The 10,354-nt window shown below is 43.8% G+C and overlaps 1 protein-coding gene across 1 annotated transcript; it reads right to left on the reverse strand.

Annotated features, from left to right (window-relative positions):
* Positions 1–1,476: 1,476 nt before the first annotated feature.
* Positions 1,477–4,267, reverse strand: adra2c (adrenoceptor alpha 2C). The gene has a single exon (XM_084396500.1). It carries the CDS (start codon positions 3,980–3,982, stop codon positions 2,666–2,668), a length of 1,317 nt encoding a protein of 438 aa, XP_084252626.1. The 5' UTR covers positions 3,983–4,267; the 3' UTR covers positions 1,477–2,665.
* Positions 4,268–10,354: the final 6,087 nt, after the last annotated feature.

Here is a 10,354-nt window from a genome sequence, read left to right on the forward strand (position 1 = left end):
ATGACAAGAAGTTTTTGCAATCAGCTTTAGATTCTCAGTCACATTTTAGAGTGGAATGGAATTGTTTATAAACTGAGAATATCATAATTGTACTGAGAACACAAACATAATATTTGAAGACTTTTGAAAATAAATATAGGGATGTGGTATTTTATGGGGTTAGAAAAAAGTTTATGAGTATAAACAATCATCCAATGCTACTAAAAACAGTCATCTTCCTTAAAGGGATACTCCACTTTTTTTGGAAATAGGCTCATTTTACCTGGAACTTCCATGGAAGTCAATGAGACCAGAAACTGTCTGGTTACTGATATTCTTCTGAATATCAGAAACTCGGCTGAATGGATTCGAAAACGGTAAAACTCAACTGTTTAACTCTGGGGGAGTTGTAAAATGAGCCTATTTCCAAAAAAAGTGGAGTATCCCTTTAAGGGCTTTCTAACCTACAAGCCAGACCCCTCTGTCTCGGTGATCAGCTGTTCTTGTTCTATTTTATTTGAATTTTAAAAGCAGAGTCACTGTGAATTGAAAGCTGTGACACTATCCAGTTGACGAAAAGAATACATTATGTCTCCATTTTAAAAAAATATATATATTTTCTCTGATATTTCTAAACTCATCTGTATACAATATCCAAAATGTTGTATCCAAAATGTTGTAGTCCAATGTTTAGGATCAAAGATTGTATAACATTTTTATAAAGTTAAATTATATCATTTATAATTTTATTATATAAAAAATTTAACTAAACACTAAAATTGAATAAACATTTATATAAAATTTATCAAATATAAATATTTAACAGTAATATTAAATATTACATTTTAAAATATTAAAGATTATACCAATAATCTTGATATACAGATCATTTATAACTACGGTAACACTTTACAATAAGGTTCATTAGTTAACATTACTACATTAGTTAGCATGAACTAATAATGAACTGCACTTATTAAGCATTTATTAATGTTTGTAAATGTTAATTTCAATATTTACTAATACTTTATTAAAATCTTGTCAACATTAGTTAATGCACTGAGAACAAACAAACAATGAACAGCTTTATTTTTATTAACTAACATTAACAAATACAGTAACAAATGTATTGCTCATGGTTAGCTAATACATTAACTAATGTTAACTAATGGACCTTATTGTAAAGTTACCATAACTACTGTATATGACAATGATTGAATCAAATTACGTACTATGAGAATATCTTATTCCTTCTGGAAATGAAATGTCGGGTTTAAATATTTCCCTCTACCACTAACTGTTGCATAGTTTATTTTTCTTCAATTAGTAACAGTGTCATACCACAATGTTGACCTAACAATACTGTGCGGCACTGCATAGGCATCAGAGTCACGTTGAAGCAGAAATATGAACATCATTTCAACTGTTGCAAACAGTCTCGGACAATTAGATTCAATTAATTCAGATTCTGATTTTATTTGATTTTTTTTTCTGTTCTGAGCTGAATGGAATATTGTAAAATGGCAAAACCTCACACAATGTTTAATCACAGCCATTTCAAATTATGAGAAGCCCACTTTAGAGACATGAAGAGTGAATTATAAAGCTTATGCTCTGTTCACAGTAAAAAGAGAATTACAATCCATTTATTTGTTCACTTTTGTTTGATCATCAGCTGTGCTTGTAGTGACCTGTCAGTCATTTTGAAGATATCACAAGTATATGGAATAGAAAAGGAGAGAAGCCCAACATCCATAAAGACAGATGTTTCATAATATACAAAAACAACCCAAAAAAAAGAGAGGCAGTTTTGCTCTTATAAATTTACAACAGCCTCATATATCATACTTCGCATTATATCACTATGATATTTTGAACAAATGGGAGACACTGTACAAGCATAGCCACAAAGCTTAAATAGTTTATAATCTGATAAATAAATCCTGTCGATCAATAAATGTTATCATCATTGAAAAGTCTAGTCCAGTAAATAGCTCTTCTGTATACTTTTTTATGGCATGTTAAAGAGCAGCAATGCAATGATTCGTTTCACTGAAGGACAGTTAAGAACAGTTTGTAACAGAGCTCTGTTCAGTCAGGACTTTGCACCCTCAGGACGAACCTCGCAATACTCAACCACATCAGGGCAACTCTCTTCTTCCATCTGTCATCCGATGACAACCCTCTCGTCCTCCCTAACCAACTGTGTCCGTTTTGTCTCTCTCAGCTGGAAAGAAAATGCACACTTTCTGGAAATGAACTTCTCTTGTCTTTCTTTTTGTCACCATATAAAAGGAGACAGCCTTTCATGTTACATAGCTCTCTAGTCACAATGACACAAGCCATATGTGCATACTCATCATAAAAAATATCTCTTGATAACTTCAAAGTGCCTGCAGCCATAATAAAGATAAGCCTGTTTCCTCTAATGCAGTACAGTGCTGCCCAATTCAGGAGGTTGTTTTTTTTTCCAAGCATCTTTAGCTTTTTAGTCCCACCTATGAGACCAGCCTCTGTTGTCCTCACAGATGCAAGGAGAGCATTACACAACAAAGTAGCAAAAAATATCAATGTCATTGTTGTGTACAGATTGTCAATGCAAAGAGAGTGGTATTTTTTGAAAACGTCTTTCTTGTCAACCACCTGCAAATGGCACTGGATGCTGCAAACTAGCTGCCGATGTCCTCTAAAAAGATCTTTTCCAGGGTTTGCACAGGATCTTCTGAAAAGCTCGCCGGAAGTCCTGGTTGAAAATTGTGTAGATGACGGGGTTGAGGGAGCTGTTGCAGTAACCGATCCAGAAGAAAAACTTGAAAAGGGTGTCAGGGATGGCGCAGGGCTCCCTGCAGATCCCATACAGGCTGTAGCTGAAGAAGAACGGAAACCAGCAGACCACGAACACCCCCATGACCACGGCCAGCACGAAGGTGAACCGCTTCTCTCGTGCCTGGGAAATTTTTTTTCTCGAAATGGTGTTCCTCCTTTTTCTGCGGGAGGAGAACAGGTCTAGGGACTTGCTGCTGGCTCGGGACTTTCGGCTGGAGTGCTTGGAGCTGGAGCTGTTCTTGCGGCTGGATCGACGGTCTTTTCGTGAGGGCCCCGTCTCGTTTTGCACCCGTTTGGCCTTCTCATCAGATGAGCTGCTGTCATCCAGATCGGCATCTGGGTCATCCTCGCCTGTTTTGCGTTCCCCTGTTGGTGGCGAGGGACAGTGCCCGTTTTCTCGCCTAGAATCCTCACGGCTCAAGCCGTTCTCCAGCCGTGGCGTTCCTGGCGCGCCGTCCGGATCACGGCGCTTTTCCGACATATTTCGGGTTCTCGTCTTAGCCACCTGGTAGATTCGGATGTAAACAAGGATCATGATGACACACGGGGCAAAGAACGACCCGATGCTGGAGTACAAGATGTACCACGTGTGGTCGTTCAGCTGGCATTGCGGTTCGTTCTTGTCAACATCTTTATTCCGGTCCATGGAGATGAGCGGTGGGAAGGAGATTACAGCCGAGATCAACCATACCACCACAATCATGCCCTTTACCCTGCGAGGCGTCCGCTTTAAGTTGTACTCGACCGCCTGTGTTACAGACCAGTATCTGTCCAGACTTATGGCACACAGGTGAACAATAGAAGATGTGCAGAAAAGAACATCTAGTGCTAGATAGATATCACACCAAACTTTCCCAAAAAACCAGTAGCCCATTAATTCATTGGCCAGAGAGAAGGGGATAATCAGTGTGGCCACCAGAATGTCCGCACTGGCTAGAGACACAAGGAAAAGGTTTTGTGGAGGCTTGAGCGCTCTGCTCGTTAAAACAGCGATAACGACCAGCACATTCCCCACAATTGTAAACAAGATGAGGAAGCTCACCAGCCCCGCGAGCCCTATAATGGTGACCGGAGAATAACGACTTGTAGAATTCCCAGAGGATGTAGAATTCCCAGAGGATGTAAAACCAATGTCAATGTAAGTGTCCACTTCGCTCATAAAGCTAAAGTTATGCATATTGAATCAGAAAAGGCTCTGCTGTCCAATCAATCGTACACCCGCGTCTTCGCGAATATTCTGTTTGTAAGTTAGTTGCAGGTTCCTCTCCGTTTTTTCTTACCTTGTAATCTTATTTTAATCCCGTTCGCGTCTTTCTCTTTTCCACACAATTCCTCCTACGGCTCATTTGGTTGCGGCTTTTGAAAAAGAGACCCATCCCGGGGTGAGTTTGAAGTAACCATCACCGTCTCTTACATCCGTGCGACCTGTTCGTCCTCTCACGGGCGTCTCTCTCTGCATCCTCGCGCTCTCTCCACCCGAGCGAAACACCGCGCGCTCTGCTCTGCGCGCCCGGGACTCAACTACACACGTGCTGACAACATTAAACTGATGGAGCGCCGCCCCGCCCTTGGAGAGAGTCAGACGGAGGGGAGAACCGACTCCTGAACTACCCGAACACCGTTTAGCGTCATTTTGTATGTTACACTGGACATTTTATATCAGACCATAGCGCGTTTTTATGCATTTCTGCTTCAGCGGTTTATCTTTACCTGTCTCTGAACAGACATCAACAGCTATAACAGGGGCAAACAAACAAAGGACAGTATTTGTTAGGTAGACAGTATTTGTTATAAAAAAATAAATGTATTTTATTTTAGAGTACTAGGCGTTGACAGGATAACGTGTTCAGGGGTGGGAAAGGGCTGTGAACTGTGAAGAAACTATCGCTTTCGACATCTGTGCTCGCTGGGTGTCACTGTTGTAACAATGGGATTGTGCTTTTAAAAAAAATTGGAAACCCCGTTCAAGTCAACCATATACTTCCCTCATTCTCTTTCTTCGCTTTGGTCTTATTTTCACAAGTAAGTGTTGAATTTTAGCCAACTAATATCAAAACGGATAATCAAAAATGCATTTTTTCCCCCAAACACTTAAGCTTAGTTTTAGTACAAGTATAGGTTGTATAGCTACAATACACAAAATCACCAAATGTGTAATCTAATTCTAATTTTGCACCAAATGTGATTCATCTAAGGCTACCTTTTATTTAAAGTAGCCTGTTTGTCTTTCATAATTAAATGAAACATTTTTTTTTTTTTTTTAACATAAAACCTATTTGGAACTATTTTATTTTGTGTTTTATTTTGTACATGTTCCAAACAAGATAGTGAAACAATTCGTTTTTATTATAGTTTTACCAGTTGATCTTATCTGGCAAGTAGGATATTGTTTACTGTTCTATATACATTATCTCGCCCTGTGTGTGTGTGTGTGTGTGTGTGTGTGTGTGTGTGTGTGTGTGTGTGTGTTTCAGATATTCCCTTTGTTGTGGGGGCAAAATGTCCCCACATGGATATTAATTGGCTACCAGATTTATTTATTGTTTTGATCTTGTGGGGACATTTTTTGGTCCCCATGAGGAAAATAGCTTATACTAAATAATGTAAAAATGCAGAAAGGTTTCTGTGATGGGTAGGTTTAGGGCTAGGTTCAGGTTGTACAGTATAAAATCATTATTTCTATGGAAAGTCCCCATAAAACATGGAAACCCTATGTGTGAGTGTGTGTGTGTGTGTGTGTGTGTGAGAGAGAGAGAGAGTGAGAGAACTTGCAACTCGTCAACATGCTGCAGAGCACGATAGACTGCAATGGAGAGCAACTGAGCAACTTCAATGATTTTTTGAGAGACCTATCAGAGAGGTTAAAGAGTTGGCCATAGGTCCCGTTAAAGAGATGAGCATCAGAGAGAATGAGACAGAATGCAGGAAACTTATCAGTGATGTCCAATGAAGTTCAAATGAAGTCCAGTCCATCTTTGTAAAGGGTGCCGTGTGATAAATGGCAGAGGCTGCTAAATTACTGTAACTCATCCTGATCTGAAAATATTAGCTTTAGTATCTATTTATTCAGACTGTAAGAACATTCTGTCAAAAAAACAACAACAAACAGAAACATACATTTCCAGGCATCAGTGAATGGCATTAGGGCAGGTGCATAGCAAAATCCGGTTATAGTGTTTAAATTGGCACAAAACCTCACGACAATTTCATATCATCTTTGATCAACCCAACACATTGGATTTATTGATTTTCATGTCAATTTGGTTAGGAAATGAGTGTTTTTCTTCATAATGTACTGTCATATTTTCCATAAAATTTTATACATATCTTACTTTTTTTTTTTTCTATTAAATTAAATGTTAAAGTTATCAAATTGAAAAAATGTATATATAATTCTGTTTGGTTTAGTTCTCATTACATGCCACAATGAAATGTTTAGTTGTGTGAAAGGTAACATGTAGGCTACTGGACAGCCCTAATGAAAGCATCTGTATGTTATGGAACAGAGACTCAAGACAAAATGATACTGGTAAAAAAAAGGTTTATTGAAATAAGTAGCGGTGAGCACCAGTGGGTGACGATAATGGAGAATGTCTTTGAATAATGATGGTGAGATATACTGACAGTCTGTGGTTCTTTTACAGATGATGGAGGTCTTGGATGCTGAGGTGAGAGATCACTGGAGTACACAGTGGAACGGAGAGAGGTAAGTAGCTGAGTGATGACAGGAACCAGGAAGATCGAGACTTTGGAGAAACAGGACGGTAGACGATCACACTAAACATCAATCGTAGGAAGGTAAGAGTAACAGGGAAGTGAGTCCTTACTCAAACGAGACCAGATAATGTGACTGTGTGAGGTGAGTGCTTTTGTGCTGATGATCAGATGACGTGCAGGTGCGGGTGATTAGTACTCAGGTGACAGCGATCTTTGTGATTGTGTGGTGGTGGAGCTTGGCTGATCCCTGACAGTCCGTGGCCCTCCCAGTCCACCAGGTACTCCAGACGGCCACCATGGCGCCGGGAGTCCAAGATCTCACGGACGGTGTAGACCGTTCCATCCTCCAGTATTAATGGAAGTGGGGGTTCCTCTGTCGGGCCAGGCTCTGTGGAGTGAACAGAAACAGGTGAGTGATAGGGCTTGAGGAGTGACACATGAAAGGTAGAGTGAATCATGTAGTGTGAGGGTAACTGCAGCTGGTAGGTGACTGGGTTGATCTGTCGGGTGATGGTGAAGGGGCCAACGAATCTGGAACTCAGCTTCTTGCAGTGCAGTTGCAGCTTGATGTCCCGTGTGGAAAACCAGACCTTGTGCCCTGGCTGGAAGGTAGGTGGTTACGCTCTCCAAGTGTCTGCCTGGGTCTTTTGTCTGTGCACTGCCCCTTGAAGGTGATGATGTGCGTCGTCCCAGACCCTCTCACTCTCTCTGAACCAATAGTCGACGGAGGGGACGTCGGAGGGTTCCCTGGACCACGGGAACAGTGAAGGCTGGTAGCCGAGCACACACTGGAAGGGAGTGAGTCCAGTGGCAGGCTGGCAGAGGGAGTTCTGCATGTACTTGGCCCAGCCTAGGAACTGGTTCCAAGAGTTCTGGTGACCGTGGCAGAAGGTTCTCAGAAAGCGCCCAATCTCCTGGATCTTCCTCTCCGTTTTCCCGTTCGTCTGAGGATGGTATCCGGGAGAGACTGACGGTCACACCTAAGAGTCTGAAGAAAGCCCTCCAAACCTGGGAGATGAACTGTGGGCCTCGATCCAACACAATGTCCTCAGGAATCCCATAGTGTTGGAAAACATGGTTGAAGAGTAGCTCCGCAGTGCTCATGGCAGTAGGTAGACCTTTCAAAGGAATCAGACGGCAGGATTTGGAGAATCGGTCAACAATGACCAGGATACATGTATTACCTACTCCTAGGTGTGACCAGGGTGTCGGGGAGTGGGCAATGGAAGGAGCTTGCCAGGTGGAAGATGGCATGGGCTCTTGGAGATGGCGCAGTCTGGGCATCCCTGGACAAACCTTCTAACATCCCTGGCCATGTTGGGCCACCAGAAGCGATCTTGTAGCAGTGAGAGGGTGCGGTTGGCCCCTGGATGGCCAGTGCCCATGGAAGAATGTGCCGAGTGAGTGATATTATTGCGTTGTGACCGGGGAACGTAGGTATGACCGGGTGGACACCCTGACGGAGATGGCTCGGAGACACTTGAGGAGGAAAGCTGCTGATGGATTGACCACTGGATGGGGCACAGGATGATCTTTTGAGGCAAGATGGGCTCCGGGTCTTTGGTTTTCTCTTCAAAGTTATGGAGACGGGATAGAGCATCAGCCTTGAGATTCTTTGTACCGGGACGATAGGAGATGGTGAAATGGAAGCAGGTGAAAAACAAAGCCCATCTTGCCTGTTTGGGGTTGAGGCATTTAGCATCTTGGAGATATTGAAGATTTTTGTGATTGGTGAGAACTGTGAATCTCTCCTTAGCACCCTCCAACCAGTGTCTCCACTCCTCCAAGGCGAGCTTGATGGCCAGTAGTTCTCGGTTACCAATATCGTAATTAATTTCCGCCGGGGACAGTTTCTTAGAGAAAGCGGCGCATGGATAGAGACGTGCTGTATTCCCCTGCTGCGATAGCACCACTCCTACCCTTATAGTGGAGGTGTCGATCTCGACGACGAACGGCTTGTTGGGGTCTAGGCTGATTAGGAGCGGTGCACTTGTGAACGAGTCTTTAAGGCTCTGGAAAGCCTGGTTGGCAGCTGGTGTCCAGGACAGAGACTTGGGCTTTTTCTGAAGTAGGTTGGTCAATGGGGAGGTGATGGAACTGTGGTTATGGATGAACCAGTGATAGAAATTAGACAAACTGAGGAAACGTTGGAGCTCTTTGATGATGGTAGGTGTGGGCCAGTTCCGGACTGCATTCACCTTCCCCTCATCCATCTCGATGTCATGTTCACTGATTTTATAGCCGAGAAACTGGACGGTTGGTTGATGGAAGGAGCATTTATCAGCCTTGAGGAAGAGGTGATGTTCTCTGAGGTGTTGGAGGACCTCCGCAACGTGATGGCGATGTGCGGCCAGGCTCCGGGAATAGATCAGGATATCATTGATGTAGACGATCACGGTACAATGAAGGAATTCTCGGAGTTCCATAAAGTCTTGGAATACGGAGGGGGCATTTACTAGACCATACGGCATGACCAGGTACTCGTAGTGTCCAGTGGGGGTCACAAAAGCCGTATTCAATTCGTCCCCCTCACGTAAATGGACGAGGTTATACGTGCTGCTGAGGTCCAACTTAGTGAACACGGCTGCTCCACGAAGTTGTTCCAGGGCTAATGGTACGAGAGGAAGTGGGTACTGGAACTTTACGGTGATGTTGTTGAGTGCTCGATAGTCTATGCAGGGCCGCAAGCCTCCGTCCTTCTTTGAAGAAAAAAACTCTAAGCAGCAGGGGAAGTGGAAGGGCGGCTGTAACCCTGTTGGAGAGCCTCTTCAACGTACTCCTCCATGGCCTTCTGTTCTGGGAGTGATAAGGGATAGATCTTACCGTGGGGCACTGGCTCATCCGGAAGGAGATCGATGGCGCAGTCCCATGGCCGGTGTGGTGGCAACGATGATGGGTCTTCAGAAAACGTCACTGAAGGGGACGAAGCAGGCTGGAATCTCGATGGACTGTTGCTCCGCAGGGCTCTCGATGGAGGTTGAATGGTCCGTTAGAGGAATCACAGGTTGAGGCAGATGTGGAAAACAGCTATCGCCCCACTTCAGGACTTCTCCGGTGGTCCAGGAGAGATCCGGATCGTGTTGCACTAGCCACGGGCGCCCTAGAATTATACCAGCGGTGGAATTCTCCAGAACCAGGAAGGAGATGGATTGTGTGTGGAATTGTCCCACTTGCAACTGGATAGGTCCCACGCTGAAACGCACATTGTTCTTGTTGAGAGGTTTGCAGATTATCGAGTGGACTTGATAATGGACCTTGTTGGACCTCTTCTGGAGGTTGAGCTGGCGGCAGAGGGAATCGGAGATTAAGTTCCCGGCTGACCCAGAGTCGAGGAGGGTGTATACTGGAAGAGAGACGTAAGGCAGTAAGGATGACTTCAGTAGTTAGTGGTTTCATATTTACTGATGAGGAAGGGATGACACTCACCATTGGTCGTGGTGGATGATTGGGACAGACAGAAATCATCACAGTACAGACATAGACCCTGGGTCAGCCTCCTCTGCCGCTCAGTAAGACGAGTGTTATCCAGTTGCACAGGGACTGGTTCTGGAGAGCTGGTAAACTCTGGCTGGCGAGGCAGAGAAGGTGAAGGCTGGCCCTTTGGTCTTCCAAGCGGTGCTGCATACAATGATCGGTTCGGATGACGAGATGAATAACCCGTTCGAGACCCATGGCATCGTCGTATGCTGTCGCAGTCGAGGATTTAATCCCTGCCGATAGGTGGTGAGGAGCGAGCGCTTGTTCCACCCACTGTCCACCGCAAGGGTCCGGAACTTGAAGGTATAATCGAAACGGAATCTTTATCTTGATTGAGATATCTGCTCAACTGCTC

Source organism: Rutilus rutilus (genome assembly GCF_951802725.1).
Source record: "Rutilus rutilus genome assembly, chromosome: 2".
Lineage (NCBI taxonomy): Eukaryota > Metazoa > Chordata > Actinopteri > Cypriniformes > Leuciscidae > Rutilus > Rutilus rutilus.

Excerpts from the sequence above, each read along its gene's own strand:
- adra2c (XM_084396500.1), bottom strand. The coding sequence starts at position 3,982 with ATGCATAACTTTAGCTTTATGAGCGAAGTGGACACTTACATTGACATT.